General features: G+C 40.8%; 1 protein-coding gene across 1 annotated transcript; it reads left to right on the forward strand.

Annotated features, from left to right (window-relative positions):
* The first annotated feature begins 858 nt into the window (after positions 1–858).
* On the forward strand, positions 859–19843 carry si:ch211-79k12.1 (uncharacterized protein LOC568891 homolog). Its single transcript, XM_044033556.1, has 7 exons — positions 859–1010; positions 2247–2368; positions 5219–5411; positions 7239–7384; positions 12112–12256; positions 16482–16626; positions 19124–19843. The coding sequence occupies exons 1-7, from the start codon at positions 959–961 to the stop codon at positions 19209–19211; spliced, it is 891 nt and encodes a 296-aa protein (XP_043889491.1). The 5' UTR covers positions 859–958; the 3' UTR covers positions 19212–19843.
* Positions 19844–20244: the final 401 nt, after the last annotated feature.

The following is a 20244-nucleotide window of genomic DNA, read 5'->3' on the forward strand; positions in this document are numbered from 1 at the left end:
AAATATACGTCAAATAAATCCACACAACTCCGATTAAAAAACATACTAAAAGGCAAACACCTGTGTTCGTTTAGCCTTACATGACAATTTAGGTATTTATAGGAAAATAATTACAACGCAAAAAACATAAAACCATTTCCTTCATGATAACATTAATTTAAAATTCATTGGGAATCTGCTGCAGGCAACTTCACAAAAGCAAGTGCCTCTTATGTTCACATAAAAAAGGATTTAACAGAAAACAAACAAAGTAAGACACTCTGTAATAGCTCCATATTTGTCAGGTATTTGCTCAATTTGAGATAATCTAAGCCTAAGAGCAATAAGCTTAAAATAAGTAGTAATTTCATACTTGAGAGTCACTCAGTGTTAAGTGTATGAACGCCGCAGTAAAGCGTCTCTCTTTCAATATCAGTGTCTTGTTAACAGCAGAAATGAAGCGTAACGTGTTTGCTTGTTCAGTGTTTGATATCAAGCTCGGGGAATTTCAGAACAAAACATGTCACAACGTCCTTCCGCTTCCACAGAAACACTGGCCTCAACAACAACAATACACTCTCAGTCTGAAAACATGACAGGTCGGACTTCCCCCGGAGACTGATGACGCGCTGCTTCACGATTGGAGCGGCAGCATTTGTTTATTTTTCCATTTTTCAAATGTAACTCACACCACTAATATTCCAGACTTGAATTCTCCTCGGCAAATATAAACCTAATACAGTAACACTCATTCTTCAGCTGTAGGTTGAATAATAATGATAATATTTCCTATTTTGTGCTTTCAGAACTTGACTCCACTTCCTGAAAAAGAAAGAAGAAATGAAAGCCACGCCCCCCGCTGCCTTGAAGGATAAATAGTGAGCAAACTTTCATTTCAGATTAGACCGCAGCACTTACACTGAACATCACAGTGTTCACTTTTTTATTTGAAAACTGAAAGGATTCTTTTTTCACAGACATGAAACTGCTTCTGGTCGTTGCACTGCTCGCCCTGATCAAGGCCAGTTATGGTAAATATGCTTTTATCTCATGGAGGAGTTTTTAGTTTAGACCTGTTGTCTGCTTCTGCTCTTTTGTTTTGGTGAATGTGTGTGTGTGTGTGTGTGTGTGTTCCAGGTATTACACATGTTGCGGGGACCTTAATTTGCTGACACAGTCACATTATGGGGACGTGTCTTCTTCATGGGGACAAAAAGCAACATAAACATATGAAGTTTTAAGGTGAAGACATGTGGTTAGGTTATGGTCAGGAAATCAAACCGTGAAACCAGTGTGTGTCCTTGTATGTGTCTCTTGGTGAGGACATTTTGTCTGGTCCTCTTCAATTTAAGGGCTTTTTGAAGTTTAAGACCTGTTTTTAGGGTTAGGACTACAATTAGATGTGCAAGTGTGTGTGGGGCAAGAAGTTAACTCACACAATACATGACTCACTTTTATCATTTTTAAGGGGAACCTGATGACTCTATGAATGTGTGTCTGCATGTGTGTTCTTGTGTATCTTGGTGCAGGACCAAAAAAAACATGTCTCAACCATAGAGAGTGAGGACATTTTCTGGGGAAAAGTGAAAGTGACTTTTTGTCTGCTTTAAAGGACTTTTTAAGAGTTGTGTTAAGTTTCTGTTAAGGGTTAGGGTTAGGCATTTCAATGTGACGATTAAGATTATGTCAGTAAGAATGTTAGAGTTTGAGAGTGTGTGTGTGTGTGTGTGTGTCTTTTGTAACAGGGAGGTGCTTCCTCCTGGCAGTTTCACGGTTTAGACGAAAACAGGAAGTCTTGTTTACATTACTGACAGACTGTCGAGAAGATTGGTTAAAAACAGTTTTTATACATGTACTCTGTGTGTGTGTGTGTGTGTGTGTGTGTGTGTGTGTGTGTAGAGGTCAACCACATATTCAGCCCCTAACTGGGAAGAATCCATCAGCTTGAAAGTGTTTGAATGTGTGTGTGTGCGCCCGCGCGTCACAGTAAATCCTCCCTGAGGTGAAAGACAAATTGGCTCTGCTGTCACTCCTGAAAAGTGGAAGAACCTGCTGGTCATGTGGTCATGGTGACATTGAGCGTATTGGCGCTTTTCCAGCAGGAGCCGGGAACAAACAGCAGGAAGAAGGAGAGGTTGTTTTCAAAAGTGCTGCACCAGAACAGCAGTTTGGGTCCCCGGTGTGGGTCAACATGTCCTCTCCTCCTCCTCCCAATCTATTCATGTTGTGATCAATAACCCACATCTGTAATCTCTGTCCACATGCAGCCACTTTGCTCATTAAGGGGCCGAGCCAGCCGGTTCTGGAGGGAGACAGCGTCACGCTGGAGTGTTTGTACTCGGACTCTGAGCAAAACATCAGCCAGGTCCACTTTGAGGTCTTCTCCAGGGTGAGTGTGTGTGTGTGTGTGTGTGTGGGAGAAAAACAGCAAAAGAGAGATGCATTTGGATTGCTCTCCTCTTTTACCAGTTTAAATCAAGTTGCTTAATGTCGTGACTCATTTAGACCCATATCTCTAACACCTAACATCATTTTGAATTGGTAAACAAACTATTACTGAGAAAAAAAAAAATACAAATGAATCCCACATTTTGATATTCACTAATCGAGATTAATCGCGATTAAAAGTTATCTTTTCTTCCGATGACTAAATTAATGAGTAATCAGTGTGCATTTCCTGTTTGAACACTGAACTACACATTGAACTATACGATTTCACAGAGACAGTCAAGTGTCAACCGGGCCATCTTCAAACAGAGGCTCAGCATGGATGACTGCCATCCTGTATGCAACAAGAACACCTGAGAATGTCCTTAGAGACTCAGATATTCATATTTGTCATAAGAGACAGAGAGAGACACAGTAGGTGTTCAAATAAAAGTCCCCGGGCAGCATATTACAGACACTATCAGTGCCTTGAGTGGTTAGTTTACCAGTTACTCTCCACTCATTGGCGTTGTCTGCCTCTGCATTAACAACTACAGTACATATCACATAGTGTGAGAGAAAAACAGCACTCCTCTTTTACCAGTGAATTATTATTATTTAAAACAGTGTTTCCCAAATCACTCTATAAATCATGGCATTAAGCAGATCTGTGCTTAATGTAGCGACTCATTTAGACCCATATCTGCGATCCCCTTATAATTTTGCATTGGTAAGCAAATGGATTTCAAAGAGACGCATTTTAAATATATTAAAACTTTATTCTATGCATGTTATCTATAACAACGTACAGATCAATCTTAACTTAAAGGCAGGGCAAATTCTGCCAAAGAAATCTCCCGTGACCCTTCTGTGGGTCCCGACCCGGTCTTTGGGAAACGCTGGTTTCAGATAATATGAAAATGTAAAGTGATTAAATGACTTGTGAATCATTTTTTATGATGTTTTTTTTATTTGCAGAGTGACACACCCTCTATGACCTTTATAACCTGAACACATTTGGATTGTCTGACTGAAAAACAGGCAAAGAGAGATGTGTTTGAAATGCACTCCTCTTTTACCATGTGACCAGTAAAGGTGACCATGTGTGGGTCCCGACCCAGTCTTTGGGAAACACTGGTTTAAAATAATATAAAAAATGTATTCTGATTTGTGCAACAGCTCTATTTAAATAAGTGCTTAGCGCAGTGGGAAAGTGTATAAAAACACACTAATGTATGCTCATCACCCTAAAATAATGTGATCATGTCACATGAATAATAACATTTCCTTAACTTGTAAAAAGGACAAAAATACAAACTTTATTAAAAGGATGGAGTGGCTGTGCAGTTTTATTAGTACTAGAGTTAAAAATGACTCAAAATAAGTTATTGTGGTGATTTTCCATTGCTGGGATAATTGTGAATGATGTTTCTTAATTTTCCATCCATCCATTCATCTACCGCTTTATCCTCCACTTGAGAGTCGCCGGGTTTCAAACCCAGGTCTTCTTGCTGCAGTGCAGTGCTAACCACTACACCAACCGTGTGGCCCCTGTTTATTTATTTTCTTTAAGAAAATAATATTTTACACAAATGACTTGAAAGTCTCAACAAAATTCATTGTGATTAAATTTGAAGTACCCTGAGAAGCTTGCTCCATTTTGTTCCAGTCTCTCTCGGACCTTATGAATAGTAATGACCTTGTTTACCAGAAATTGCACGCCTCTGAACCACAATCACTTTATTTATTTTGTCTCCACATCACTGGTGTGTGATCGCGTTATCACCTGTTTGTCGAGACGCTTTTGGCAGAAACGGAGGAATGAGATAGAGGGAATAAACATTCGTCACTGTAATAAAAACAATAAAAGAGCAGGGAGAATCTCCTAGATGTACGTGGCAATATCTAAAACATAAATGACAATAAATAATGAAAAAAACCTGATAAAGCACCCGCTTGAGACGAGGAAAATATAATGTTCCAGTATTTTCCTTCCATTATTGTCATAAAAACACAGAAACAATCTGCAACGTACCTTCCAATATTGATTCTCAAATTCAACATGTTGTTTTGAAAGAAAATAGGTTGTTTGAATGATATTGATTATTCGGTGAAATTGAGAACCAATTAAGATGAATTACAACCTCCAGAATGATGACAGAACGGACTGGTTGTAGTTTCAGTCAAAATACCTGGACTATGTTTGCATGTCTCTGTCTCTCTGTAACATTTAATATAACAACATACAGATACTGTAAAATAAAGCCTGATACTATATTGATTGTTTGAAGTGCTGTATTAATAAATCAGAATTAAATTGGACAGTTTTTTTATACAGTATATATGTTCATGGCTCAGACCGGCAACACTTACTTAGTTGGCAGCCGACTGTATATAAATGATCTTATTCTAATAGGAATAGTTGATGCATATTTTGCAGCGTTAAATTAAAACTAAAAGAGTCAATTTAACGTCAGTTCTAATTGGGACCACAAACATTCTGGAATAGTGTTGAATTGAACTCTTTCAGCGTAGTAGAGTTGAATTTAACACTATTCTCGAGTGTTTTTGAGTCAAAGTATCAGTAGTTTTTTTGTGGGAAACAAATGACAATACATCACGTTCGTTATAGAATTCCAGCAATACACTGTACATTCCCCCGTTTCAGGATCTGTATCATATTGATTTTTGCCAATACACAGCCCTGTGGTTTGGTTTGGTTTTCAAACTTGGATCAGATGTTAGGTTCTTCAGGAAGCTGAATAAAAGTTACTCATTCATGTTTCCCTTTGTTTTCTTCTCTCCTCACCAGTACATGCAGAGCTGGCGAACAGTGTACGAGCGATCGTGGTGTTTCTTCTCCATGTTGACCGAGCGGAAGGATAACAGCCTGGTCCTGTCCATCCCCCACGCAGCGCGCTACAGCGAGGGGCCTTATCGCTGTGTGTCCACGGCTGAGAATGCGACGGAAGACTCCTCCGAGCCGCTGGCCTTCAAAGTGCACTGTGAGTGCCTTGGGTTGATAATGAGGAGCTGAAACAATGACTCAGTGTTCCTTTATTTCCTCCTTTATTTTTCACTTTCTCCATATCTGTGTTCTGCTGAGGTCAAAGAGCGTTCTGCAGAAGTATGTCAACAGCCAAGATAAATACAGCATGTTTTGTTTCACTAATAATATAATATAAACCCAATGTCAAGCAGCCTAGGGGAGAAACTCTGGAACGCTGTCGTTTTCCTACACGAATGGTAAAGACAATCTTCTCAAGACACAGAGACAGAAAAACACATTCAAACTTAATAACACAAGAAGCCTGCAAAACAAAACAACAAGAGCAGAGCCATTGAGCAGCAAGCTGTGGTAGGAGGACGACAAGCAAATGTGCTGGGAGTTCGGGGTTTAATGTATGACGCACAATTACATGAAATTGCGTCCGCAGCAGAGCCAGTCGTATTACCGGTGTCCTCCATCTTTTCAGTGGCTGTCAAATCGACAGATTGTAATGCTGTTTGATAAGCTCTTCAGATTTGTGAGGGGTGGGGGGGGATCAATAAGAGGCAAAAGATTAGAATGGACAAAAGGACTGAAGGGGACAGTGGAGGAGAGAGGCCAGCAGTTAGATGGACGTGGGCCATTTATTGAGATGGAGGAGAAAATGAGCCATTATTCACAACAATGCCTCTCTAAAGACTTCGGTAAGATGAAACCTATTATCATTAGTATCGATTTGCCCGGAGCAGCCCCATTATACTCCATGTGTACAGTATGTTCAAATGTAGTTAAAAAGTGTAAAGTGTTTACCAGGCGGCAACAATGCAAACATCATGTCAATTCATTCTCAAATATTCTGTATAAACATGTTTGTTGTCGACTTACTGCTTCCTTACTGCTTCCTTGTTAGGTCGCTGTCTGGAAACTGAAGGTTATAAACCACTCACTCACTGCACCAAAGTCCATCGAGAAAAACAATGATTTGAGCTTTAGCTTGAGGTGACATGCGACAGGCAAATCTGAACAAACGATTTCAAACACTGAAGTCGCAGAATGTCACCTTTGAACTTACTGACGGAAGAAGTGGACTTTGTGATTATGTACCAAACACACTGACGTCGGTGTGGATGTTAATCCGTGAGACTTGATAAGTGGCTGAGATCTGTTTCCCCCTGTATGTTCCCACTGGCAGTGACATATTGAGTAAGAATAATCATTTGTTACCGCGTGTCAGGCTGGTTCTCGTCACTGCCAAGGTGTCGGTACTTACATACAACCTTCAAAAGAAACTTCTGTTCTATTCTCAATGGGCTGAGCACATTCTGCTTGGCTAGAATATCTGTAAATATATCCACGTCCAGACTGTAATGTTCCTTAAGAGGAGGAAAAACTGGCCAGAGTTACGAATGTTACATTTATCACAAGCAAAGAAACTCTCTACTGTAAGAAAAGTGTCTTTATTTACTTGATCACGCCGAATTTAAGAATGTATGCATTAGAATCTCTTATATTTGTGCACACACGCCAATAAGTGATTGTGCTATTTCACCTCTGTGTTTATTAACACACAAACCAGGAGCAGGAGCATTAGGGAACCATTTTTCACTTGTCACTGGTTGTTAAAGCTTAAAGTAAACAGTCATTTTGGTATTTTGTCATAAAAATAGATTGTTGTGTAAAACATGCTTGCCAAGATTATTTTTCATTTCAGGTGAAAAGTAAGAATTTCTCAGAAACGAGGCTTATTTTCCCTCGAAAATCCATTTTTTTTCTCTTTGCAGTTTATCCCATTAAATTTGTGTTTACAGTCTTTCTCGCTTCCCTCATCCGCTCTACATTTTAGACATGGGAGAGCTGTCACTGTCCAGGGAGGGCTACTCCAAGTACCTGGGTGTCCCGCAGGAGCTGAAGGTGCATCCAGGGGATGATGTGGTGCTGAAGTGCTCTGCCAGCTCTTCAGAGAAGCCAAGCTACTTCTGGCACCAGGAGGTGAGACAGCCTCTGGAGTGTGCGCCGAGGCAGTGTCCTCATTATGCTTTTGGATACTTGTCATCCAAAAAGCACCCCCCACCTCCCTCCTCCTTCCTCCCCCTGTCGCCTTTCAGCGTGACCTCTTTATTTTTGTTTTCCCGTCTTCTTCCAGGTCTCTCCTGGCTTTGTTTGAGCGTCCTCTCAACTTTCTCGGCTCTGTCCTGTAAACACACCTCACTGACTTTCTTAAGCTGCTCGTTCGCTGCCCGCGTGCTGCCTTTCATCTTTCACTGTATTCAAAGTGACCTGTCGGCTTATGGGCCCACCTCTCACTGGGGATTGCGGCTTGTCCACTTACAGGGGATTAATAGTTTAATGAGGTCTAGACGAGAGCCAGTCAACCTGAAAACAATTATGTGGGGGAGATTTCTAATGATTTTTTTAGTGTTTGGTTAACCGGCATTGAATTATTCAATTGGGCTCTTCGCTGAGCTAAGAAAGCCTCGCCCGAGGGAAATTAAGACAACTCTATTGTGACAACTGCGGTGTAGAACAAGAGCAGAGTTGATGAGTTGGGAGATTCACTTTGAAGGTGTCATCAGAACCACCACTGCTGCCACGAGCAGGTAACAGATGCAGTGAAGCTATAGTAATGCAGCGATGAGGATGTCATGGGAACGGGCAGACATAATGGCTAAGTTTCCTCTTTTGTTATTCTTCTTTAGAAGTTAGCTGGAGGCGGTTAATGTGCTTGTTAAAGGGTCACAGTTAATCCTGGTTTTAAATGGGCTTACAAGTGCAAATCCAATTGTGTGGACTTTTTATACGGCTAATACTGTTAGTCTTGAATGTGAGTGTGTGTGTGTGTAGTGCTTCAGGTTTTTGTCATATTCTGGTGAGCATGCTTTTCATTTTTAAGGGACAGCAACAGGTGGCCCGTGGGCCAAAACTGGCCCGCCAGCATCAGTATTTGGCCCAGCAGATGATTTAAAAATGTGTTTTTATGTCTTCATTCTGAAAAAAAAAAATGTTCTGATTCAAAGAGATTCTGTTGCTAGAATTGAACAATGAAGTGACATTTATTTGGTTTAAAACTTTAAATAAAACACTGCTGCTGTAATGGATATCCAAGTTCAGATTTTAAATGTCTGTAAAATAACTATTAGCATATGTGAGGCTCAAAGAAGAAGCAGTAATTCCCCAAACTGGATATAAATATATAGTTTGTGAGGAGCATTTGTTTTGGACATTGTACTCTCAGCATCTCACACATTTGTGTCTTAAAAGAGTCATCGTGTTTGTTGGTAAGCACGATGTCCACATTGTCACCAGGCCACTATTGTTAGCATGAGGCAGCTCATTTTAAAGACATTTTAAGACACTGGCAAAAAAAAAAAAGATATTCACTCAACCATACATTTCCTAAATGAGTCTTACTTGTCTGGATTAGACTGGATAGTACGAAGGAGTATTATTCTCCTTCATAGGATAGTTTAGATTAGGAGAACAAAGGTTTAGTAGTGTATGAGTCTGGAAAGGCTGTAGTCACCTCCCACTTCCAAGAGGCGTGACAAATGGACATAGATCAAAATGCCTCTGAATAGACCGACAACCATTCGGACCAATGATCGGGATGACTTATGCAGAGTGACGGAAAATGTGTCAACAAATGTGCTTGTTGTAGTTTTGTAGGATTAATGCCGGGAGCTATTTGGAGCAAGTCGCTTAAAAAATCGAAGCAGCAACTGAATCGATAAACAGCTGCTCTTCAGTGGCTGCCATGTTGAATGTATACAATAGCTGCTAGATGTTGCTTCTCTGTCATCATCACAAAAAAACCCAGCTTGTGTTCGGTTCCCTTATTCAGGAGTTTCAGTAGTTGGTCAAAACAACATCCTTGCCAGACGTGTCTCCAGAGCAAAATAAAGTGCATGGCAGTGTTGGCTGTGTTCAACCTGCTCAGGTAAACCAAGTTCCAACTGGACAAAAAATGATTTTCAACCAGTGGGAATGTGTTTAATCAGCATTTACTTCCAAGTCAAATGACTCTGCAATAGAGTAATTCGGTTTCAGCTCTGATTGGCTCAAGTCGGTGCACAGGATTGGGTGAATGAGCAAATTTCTTCTTCGTCTGCTTCATTTTAGGCAGCATCGCAATTCCAGCATCATTTGACACGGTCACTTCCTGGTTTTCAATAAGCTAGCCCGACTATTTCCGGTCAGCGGCCAGTCGAAGACGCAGAGATGGTGTATGCTGAAGTTACCAGAGTGTTTATTGATGAATTATAGGATTTAGTGGAGTGCCAAGTACTAAAAGAGCAGTGTAAATATTTCAAATCCATATCGGAAGTTTTAATTGCTAACATTACCTTAAAAAGTCAGAGTATTCTGTTACTGAGAACTGACTGGACGTTAAGGAGCTGGAGCTTCTACTTTTTAAGCAGAAGTTGTGAGTGACGCTCTGTGCATGTCGTCCTTTATATGACTCACATTCACGTTGGGCCATTAGCGTAGATGTTAGCCATGAATGTTTATAGCAAACCTTACTTTTTATGACATGGGACAATTAACGCTCAGTAGTATTTATAATAACACTTTATTAGCACCGTAAATGTGTTCACTTGCTGTTGAGTTTGAAGGGGATTTAGTGGAAGATACAAAATAGTATATAAAATGACAGACACACAGTTTAATCAAGCTAAGGCCGTAGTCCGACTAAGACAGGTAATCGGACAACTTGCCGAGTCAGAGTATACGAGGAGATATATAAACTATAAACTAGTGCATATTGAATTGGTTTCCTTTTGACCGTTATGTCACACTTTATGTCGCTGTCGTCTACTTTGGATTTGGTATTCTGGAATACCAAGTCAGACTCCAATCTGACTAAGTGTAAACATGCAGGAGTAATCGGACTATAGCATTACCCAGATATGTAAGTTTGATTTTACTCAGACTAACGTGTTTACATGACATTAAGAGTGACAGAAACTGAGTTCTTGTCAACATGCATGTAAACACACTGATTGTCAGAGCTCCATTGTGTTTTATTCTTTCTGCAACTCGTTTTGTTTCCAGTTTTTTGTGTGAAAAGAGACTTTATAGTCTGCGTGACTGGCAGGTTCCTCACCTGGAAATCATTTAGCACACCAGCGCTCATGACTCACCTATCAATGTGTCTGTGGTGTATTTACAAACGTCATAAGACCTCCAGCAACCAGAAGTGACACATTAAGAAAAAAAAAAGAAAATGTAATAAGAAGAAGTGGGATGTTTGATGGAGTGTGTTCAGGTGTGTGTGCGTGTGTGTTGGCCCACTTTTATATTTGACAAGAAAGGATATGGTACAGAAAGTAGCATCAGAATGGCCCACTTTGACAGACAGTCACCATGGACACATTGGCCCCTGGTAATGACAGCAGGATAGAGGCAGAAACGGGCCACTGCTTTAGGAGCCAGTGGATTTGCATACAAAATGCTGCTTTGGCCAGACCTGTCCTTTATGGGAAATCCTCTTAATTCCAATCCATTCAAATTGAAATAGACTTTCTTGGCAGGAGATGTGGCTCTCAGGAGCCAAATCATTTGCATGGTGTAATGTCTTTTTTTTTTTACTCCATTCTTCACATTTGTTTGTTTTCAAATCCAAATCCAAAGGCCTGTTATTTGTTTCCTCCCATGTTGGGATCTGTCTCATAACAATGCTGATATTTTGTGTGTCCACAATTCATCCCGCTCCCTTGCCATCTCATTACAAGTTGTGTTAACATTGTGTTGCTGCAGCAGCATCATTCTGTGTAGATGATGGTGTTATTTATCTGGGTTATTGACTTGTGTCGCATTCACTCACTGGGATTATTGCCCAGGTAAATACACTCCCTTTGGGAGGTGGCAGCTGATATTTCTGTCTTTCTGTCTCTGTCCCAATATTACTGCCTTTAGAGATGGTGCAATACATACTATTGTTGCACATTGCGATAAAAATAGCACTTAGAATAAGTTGGCAGTGGTGAATGTCTATAGTCGGGGTAATCACAAATGGAAAACATCACTATTATTTCATGTGAGTGACTTGAAAATGCTGAAGCTCATGATTTATAATAATTATCTTGTTTTTCACTTCAAATGTTCCCTAAAAATGCACAAAAAATATGTGACATACTAAAATCTCAGTTTACAGTTTTAGAGGTTTAAACCATCACAATATTGTCATGAATCACATTTCAATCACGTTTATATTGTTCACTGTGTATTTTAATTCATGTTTTGCCAAAATCTTTAAAGATTTTTACATTTTTTGGTAATGTTAGTGCCATTAGTTCATCAGTTTCTTCACTATGTGTATCTGATAGCTAATGGATACTACCGGATTTAAGGTAAATTACATTGTTTGATTGTGATCATTATTTTCTTATCACTCCATGCCTAATGGAGTCTCTCTGTTTCCCCCGTCTATTTTGTTTTCTTTCTTTGTTCCTCTCAGTTTCTTCCTTCTCTGCTGCACTTGTCAAATATGACAGATGTGTATGTTTTCCTCTCCGACTCTCTCTTTTATCAGTAAGGGTTGTTTATTCTCCATCTCTTTTCTGCTCTCGGCGGATCACAATTTTACCTTTCGACCAATTTGTCTCAATGACCTGCAAACAATCCAGCCAGGAAAAATATAGCTCCTACTTACACGGCCCTCATTCATGTTTGTTCCACTCACTTACTCTCTCTCATTTGTCTCTGTCTTTTCATCGCAGGGTAGCGACTGGATCCTGCCTTCGTCTACGCTGACACTGAGGAAGGCGAGCGTGGCAGATGAAGGACAGTACACCTGCATGGCTGAGCATCCTTCCGTGGAGTCACTCAGCAAGAAGCGCTCAGTCAGAATCACTGTGCTGCCAGGTAAGAAAAGACCTCACATCTTCCTGGACAAGGCCGGCTGCCATTTTTACAGCCTGCAGCAGTTTTATTTTCCCTCACTTCCCCTTTCCAAAAAGCTGTTTGGGATTCCTCATAAGTGCAGGGGAATTCACTTGATCCCCTGAGCCAGAAAGTAAAACTATAAAATGTGGTAATGAAACAGCTTCTTAAATTATGTCCGGGTGCACTTACGTCATTAAATTAGGGGCTTTCACTTTTTTCAAAACACAAAGTTCCGTTGTATATTTATTGATACGCTATTCCTTTAAGGATATTCATATATTTCCCTGTCCAAAACTCACCCCCGTCTCAAATGTGAGGTCATTATTAGTGGGATTGCAGCAAACAATCCTACTATGGGGTCCTCACAGCGGATGATTCACACACTTGACTTGGCAGAGATCCCATTACCACCCATTTATACGGGCTTGGGACCAGCACTAGAACATGTTACCTTTACATGGGGAGGTGGAGTAATGTCATTTTACCACAGGACATCTGTAATATTAATGGCCAATTCGCACGGGATAAGAAATCTCAGTAAAATGACCACAATTGGGAGCGATAAATCACCCTTAGACCCTTAGACAAGGCACAACTTCTCTCACCCTATGCAGTAATGGAGTGATGACAAGAGCCTTAATGCGGAAGTATCCCCAAACTGCCGCCCCTTGACTTAACCACACACTTAGACGCCTCAGCCAACACCGGCTCTGTTGGCAGAAAGACACAAACAACTTCACCCTGACTTCCTGGACATCCCCATGTAAAACTAATCCCGTCCAAATAGGGCTTTAGAGTAACGAGGATTGGGTTTCCCCAGCCATTGACCTAGCGGGGACTCTGATAACTGGAACTGGCAACCCTCCAGTCACAAGCCAAGTTCCCTAAACAATCCCACTACATTACTACAACGATATTACTGTCATTAGTCAAGGCTGATCACTTGTTGTGTCACCTCCTCTGCAACCTCACTCTGGGGGGCTGAGCTAACAACTAAGCTAACAGGAGAGTCTGCAGATTTATTCGTTACTGCCATCTTTGGTGTTGAACCCAAAATATTTCCAGACACAGTTCTTTTTAGACACTTTGGTGTCGTGATTGTCTGCTCAGGAGATAATATTACTGTTATCTTACTGCACTTGTGTTTGAAAATGAGAGGCCATCTTAAATAGCGTTTAGCTATAAGCGTGTGAACCCTCACCAGTGAAGCTAATCTACATTTTTTTTTATTAATATATGTAATAATAACTCTTTCTTTTGGTCAAAATTCAATTATGAGTTCATCAGGATGTTTTTTCAATCAAGGAAAAGTAAAGAAAACATTTAACTCTGAATACATAACAAAGAACGAATGAAGACAAAATTATGGACCTGAAAACTGAAGAGACACATCAAAGAGGTTATCTTTGGGTGTCCATCTTATGTATCCAGGACAGTTAAGAGCAGGAAGGACTTCAAAATGGATGGAAAATGAAGCTTCCATAGTGGGTTAAACATTGAAACCCAGGAAATAGGGTGGAAGTAGCAGTCAGTGAACAAAATTCTCAAAAACTCAATTTGAATGGAAGTTCATGGGAAAATTTGCTTCTATTTTTCATTGAAAACTGAACATTTTCCTGAATAGTTAATGGCCTCAATGTCTAGTTCCAGGTCTTCTTCAGTAGAACGTGATACAGATTTAGTAAATTATGCTCCATTTAGAGGAAACAGGCAATAGAGTGCGGCAGATATGAGTGGACACCGGTGGTATAGTCCAATCTGACCGATGAAGTTTGTGCAAATCTTGAGCATTCACAATGGGATTTTGTTTTGAAACCACACCTACATACATTAGTCTTTGTGTACTCCTTTTTTTAAACTCTAATGTTTTTTAAGGTTCAAAGTTGAACTTTCCCCTCCAAGTTTCCAAGAAATCAGAATAAAAGCAAACATTAGACGCATACGTGGACTTTGTAATCCGTGTAAAACCTTTAATGCCTTCTATGTTTGAGGAAGCTGAGTCTTTTTTTTTTTTTATCTGCTGCATGAATTAGAAGGATGAAGGAAGAAGACTTCCGTGTGATGACGTCACAGAAAACACTGCAAATTAGAAAAGGTGACAAAAAGGCCCAAAGGGAAATTACCAGTGAAATGTCAGAGGACATAGCAGCGATATCTTTAAAGGACGAGAAGACAATGTAACACTCCAGAAAAAATTATTTTATCTGACCTTTGATTTTTTTTTTCCCCTCTACAAACTTAGTTAAGTGCAGTTCAGAGCTCAGAGTGAAGAGTTGTACAGAAGACTTGTTATAACTTATTTCTTTTTATTACATTTGTCCTGAAATGAGAAATGAGTTGATCTGAGAGTGCATACTGTGGACAGACACTGTGTGATTAGAATGCTGGTTTTCATGCTTGTGTTTGTAGATGGACACCTGCAGGATGACAGTTTGTCCGCATGTGTCTTATTTCTCGTGAAACGTGAACGCCACAACCCAGTGCGGTACTAATTTCATTACGGTGTTATAAACTAATCCAATTTATGGCTCTTCATCTATCTTCATCATCTTTATCAGTGACCTGTGAGACGACTGCACCGTGTTAACGCGCTGCAGTTTTTTAAACGTCCTCCCCTCAGCCCAGCACGATTCATGGGCTCCGTGATTTCAATCACTGAAATTACACAACCTCTAAAAATGCAATTAAGCCAATGCATGTTATTTATTATGGTAGCGTTATCTTATTACTGCCGCGATTGACTCATTGGTCACTGTGCTCCACACAGTGTCTCCTCTATCTTCTCTGGAGCACATGTACTAATTAAAAAGGTAATCATTTCTAGATGCTGGAAGAATGTTTGCTCACCCTTGAAGGTGTGGCAGGCAAACGCTGCACGTCACTGCTGCGGCTTTGAGTTTTGCGCGACAGTGCCTGATGCAAAGCTGTGTGGCTCCAGCTGCCAAGCCATCCTCTTAAAGTGACAGTTCCAGTTTTTTGAAGTGTGCTTCAATGAGGTGCTGACACATAATCGGCGTTACCTGTGCTTTGTGGGCCCCTCAGCCGAGACCCAGGTTGGGACACGAGGAAAAACTGGTTTTAAGCCAATTAATAAAGGTCTCACCTCATAAAATCTACACCTGCTTAAGTCTATGACATCATAACAAAACGTTTGCTGCTTTATCTTGACGTTAGTCAACCTTTTGTGACCGAAAACTGGAGTTTGAATTGCCTTGTAAACATCCCACCCCCCGCACCAAACACCATAGAGAAAACCAGTGATTTTACATCACAGCACACAGTGTTGTGTTGATTCACTACTGCCTCCACCAGTTACTTCAAATGTATTGTTTTGTGACTTCAGTCTTTGGAATCCAATGTTCATATTTACCTAAGTGACACATATTGACCAAAAAAAGGCAGCAGAAGAGCAGCAGCTCCTTTTTTCTCTCTCTATGGAATTTGGTGCAGAAGAGTGAGCAGTTCAGAAACGTTAGTCTCCATTAGAAAAGGGGCGGATTCCAAGTGAACATGAGTTATAAATAAAATAGACTTAAGCAGGTATAGATTTAGGTTTTCAGTGAGACATGTCTCAAGCTGGTTCCTGGTGAAGGGACCACTATGTGTCAGTACCTCAAAATACCGGAACTATCACATTTTACATTCAAAATCAAAATAAAGAGATACTGCGGCATAATATTAGTTACATAATGTATACAGCAACATGAGAAATAACAAAAAAGGGAACAAAAAAAAGACAGGAGCCCTTCATTGTTTTCATACATGAAACGACCCCCTGCCCTCCCATTGGTTTCAGTATTTTGTTTAATCACTTCTATCTTTAAAAGTCTGTACAGGTATCTATTTATTGGCTTGTTTTCCTAAAAGTGTCCAAGGAAACTGAGGAAACTCTATGGAACTCAGCCAACATTAATTATATTATTTACACCTGTGCTTTTGCGACAGTCAAAATGGCTGCTAAACAAAGGGCCCGTGTTCATTACCTTCAAAGCGTTGAATTGAATATGAAAGCATTTTGAACGATCACAGGCGTGTTGTGTATGGAAATATAACAGTATCAACTTCAGACATTCACTTTTTCTCACCTCAAACATACAGGAGGTGCCGTTTGAAGACTTGCCCACAGGCAGGAAGCTCAGTTTAGATGATTACAGATTCCATGTGATGCATGTATCCCTTCATGTCTGACTGTTCCATCCCACAGAGGACGCCCCCTGGTTCGAGTCCAGTAATGGCCGTCTCATTCTGATGACCTCAGCGGCTGGTGTGGCTCTCTTGGTGTTCATCCTCTCCATGAGTGTGTTCCTTTGCCGCAGGGCCAAGCAAACCAACACCAGCAAGGGACCCATGTAAGAACTGTTTGTGTCTGCTCCTCTCTCATAAGAAACAATCTCTCCGCTCTTTGCTTATGATCTTCCTCCTAAATCACTCTCAAAATCTGATGTATATCACGCCTGTGGATGCAAGCGCGTGTGTGCTTGTTTCATTCCTTGACAATGCTTTATCCACCTTTCCATTTTCACTAACTCAGCTCCAGTCTCTCCTCCTAAAGTTTGATTCATATTGCAGATATGGCTGTTGCAGCACTATTTCATTCTGTCTCATGTGATTGAACCAGGGCAATTTCACTTATAGTGTGTGTAGTCTGAGTGCCAGTGTGTGTGTGTGTGTGTTACACGTGTCTAAAAGACCTCTGCTCAAATGCTCAGACGAGTGCCTGGATGTTTTAAAAAGTATTATCCATTCTGAATATGAGTCAGCCTCAGTAGGACTGACCTTTCTTGACCCCATCGCTGATCTCTTTCATGCTCCCTCCCCTGCTATGTGCATCCTATGAAAAGCCCAGGTTATTAGCACCAGGTTGACTTCTTCGAGAGTATGTGAGCTATAACCTGGGCCACTGTGACGATAAGATCATTAGCGGAATTCCCATTAAACCTGTATGCTGACAGTATGCTAATTGTGCACCATGACCCTATGTAGCTTCGCTCATTAATTTCTTTTCCTCAGGAGCTGAAAAAAAGTTCTTTCAAAAGACAGAATCTCCATAAATGTGTGTCTGATTTCACACAGGAATCATACTCTTATAAAACATATTTGAGCAAAAATGGTTTCGCTGCCACTGCCTGACTGCCAATATGGACAATCAGATTAATGATAGAGAGAGATTAATGCAGAGCTTTTTGCAAAGCCTTTAACTCTACAGAGCTCCCCCTACAGTTTGGAGTACATATTGAAACAACACCACCGTAAACATCCATCAAGTCTCCCCACAACAGATTTAATCATCACAATGATTCCGAAGCTGCTAAATTAGGGTATAATTCATAGTTCTGCTTTAATTGGTTCTAATTTTTAAGTAGAATCAAATTTATTTTTTTGTTGTTTTTGCCTCTTTGCTGAAATGTCAGCTACTGCATTGACATTTTGCTAATTTTAGCCCACTCATTGCCCCAGACTCTTTTTGGTAAACACCTTGAAGCAAACACACATTTCACTACCAGACCCACTCTCCCACTCAGCTCTCAGCCCACGTCTTGGCATTTTTCAAAATCAGGCATTGGGCGGAGTTAGCGTCAGAAGACAAGGTGTAGTTACACTTATCAAAGACTAAAATGAGAGTCATTATAAAATGACACTTCAAAGACGCATAGAGCCACTGCACCTATTTACCCAATATACTCTACAGCTAGTTAGGAGTTCCTGCAGCTTGTTCTCGACCCATCGTCTGTGTGGTGTCCGACAACTATTGTGTGATTGGCCAGAAATTGGAAGTGCAGCGTGGTTAATGTGGTAATGTTGTCGTTCCCTGTGAGGAGTTCTGCACTTGAGTTTCTTGTGAAGTATGAAATGTCCTGGCCACAACTAACTTTGTTCTTGCTCTTGCCACCTCAAGAAAACAAAGACGTTCCTCTGTTCTTGCAGAGGTTGTCCAGGACTTAATTAAGGACAGTGAATTAGAACACACACAAACCAGGCTCAGGATTATAGTGGGCAGCACTTGTTTGGGCAGCAATGGTGGCTGGGTATCATGCTCAGGTGCATCCCAGCCCCTGATCCGTCTAAGGATTCAAACAGGCAACCCTCCGGTGGTAAAAAGCCCAATTCCCTATCACTTGGCCATGGGCTGCCAACTTTTGTGAAAGCTTTGAAAATGCCAATTTCTTTCAGTGGATCAAATACATGAATTTTGTATATTCCTTGACATTATTGTACAACCTGAAGCTAAACTGTGCAGTCGTAATCATGTATGAATTAGTGACTTCCATTCCCCTCATCTATGGCGTGTATGGGAATTACGGTGGCCTGCACATACCAGAAAGGAAGTCGTTCTTCTTCAGTTGTGTCGTAAGCTTCCATTTTAAAAACACAAAAAAACTCGTTTGTCCAGTTGGTGGAGCCAAAATGGCCGCCTCTGTAAAGCAAGGCCCTGGCCCAAAATAAATACATGTGAAAGGCTTATTCATAGGCAACAAAAAACAAACAATTCTTAATTTAAAGCAATTCTACACTTACACAATCATTCTTCATGGAAGTATATTTACTGTAGTTTCTGCCTATGAATCAATTAAGGGAGCGTACGTTCAACCTGAGACAACAGCAGCAGTGTTGACACTGTCGTTACTTCCTGTACTTCACCAAATTCATCAAAATGAGCATGTGTGTACAAAGACAGACAGAGAGTAAAAGAGAGACAAATGGACTTTCTCATCAGCAGCCATGTGTGGCTCCACCGCTCAGTTCTACACTATAATTTCCTCACTTATTTTGTTCTAGTGCCTGCTGGGAGGTCGATACACTGATAATCACGCTCCTCTGTCTTTGCCCCTCTCTCCCTCTCCTCAGTGATGACCACTCGCAGAAGAAGCCCATCTACAAAGGCAGTTCAGAATCCCTGCCCTCTGCCTGCGGAGACAAACAGCCTCTGGTGTGAGGATGCTAGAAGGATGAGGAGGGATGAAGATGGAGCGAGGGAAAGAGAAGATGGAGTAGGTGGCCAGAAAATGAGGGATGGCAAGAGGATAGTTAAGGAGATGGTTTACCTTTAGGGAGGGAGGGAAAGAAAGGTGTTATTGGTAGACAATACATTGCGAGTGAAATCATAATAAAGTAATTAGCTGGATGTAACAACTGCAGGGCAAATGATTGCTTTAGAGCCGCGCCAGCTGCTTTGCTTTTGGGTGTATGCAGTTACACATCGGGAACAAAAACGTGGACAATTCTACCGTCATTTATGCCGCAGCGTGGAAAATAGTGAGCTATGTACATTCTCAACAGAAATGATGGGGGGGAGGGAGGGGGGGATTCTTGTGTACTGCAAAGTGATGAAAAGATGTGTGCAATTCTCACCGTTGTGTTGCAAAAATAATTGCTCATATCATGAATAAACCTACTGGGTGAAGGGACAAACTTCTTTTTTGTTCATCTTAAGGTTCTGTTAAAATGAAAACGATCATTCCCTTAACATGAGAGTCTGTAGGCTATAAGCACATTGCACTCTATACTATTTAAATTGTTGTACTTCTACGTAACTGTCTCTTCTACATTAAATGGCTTTTTATTGTCCTTGTTTGTGCCATTGATTTTCTTCCACTTCAGCAGTACAAAAGAGATTGGGGATTATTGACATCATGGTGAAGGCTGAGCATGCATGCTTGCATGGCTGCACATCTTCTTGATCCAGTGCTATCTTGGTCTTGCATCAGCTTGTTTACCAACCCTCCGTGTCAGTCTGTAAGCCCTTACACTAAAAGGAATTTTCAAACCCAACGTTCATTGCCTTTTTTTCCCTCCATCTCTTTTTGGGCTTGTGCTCAGTGACAACATGGCAGCCAGCAAAGACAAACTGTTTTTTGTCACTCAGCAAAAAGCTTAGCTCATAAAACATTTGCCAGCTTATGTCTAAGTATATTTGTCACTTCCTCCACCAGCATGTCCATGTGAGGCCCTGTAAGGGTTATATTCAG

This window comes from Solea senegalensis, linkage group LG9, assembly GCF_019176455.1.
Source record: "Solea senegalensis isolate Sse05_10M linkage group LG9, IFAPA_SoseM_1, whole genome shotgun sequence".
NCBI lineage: Eukaryota > Metazoa > Chordata > Actinopteri > Pleuronectiformes > Soleidae > Solea > Solea senegalensis.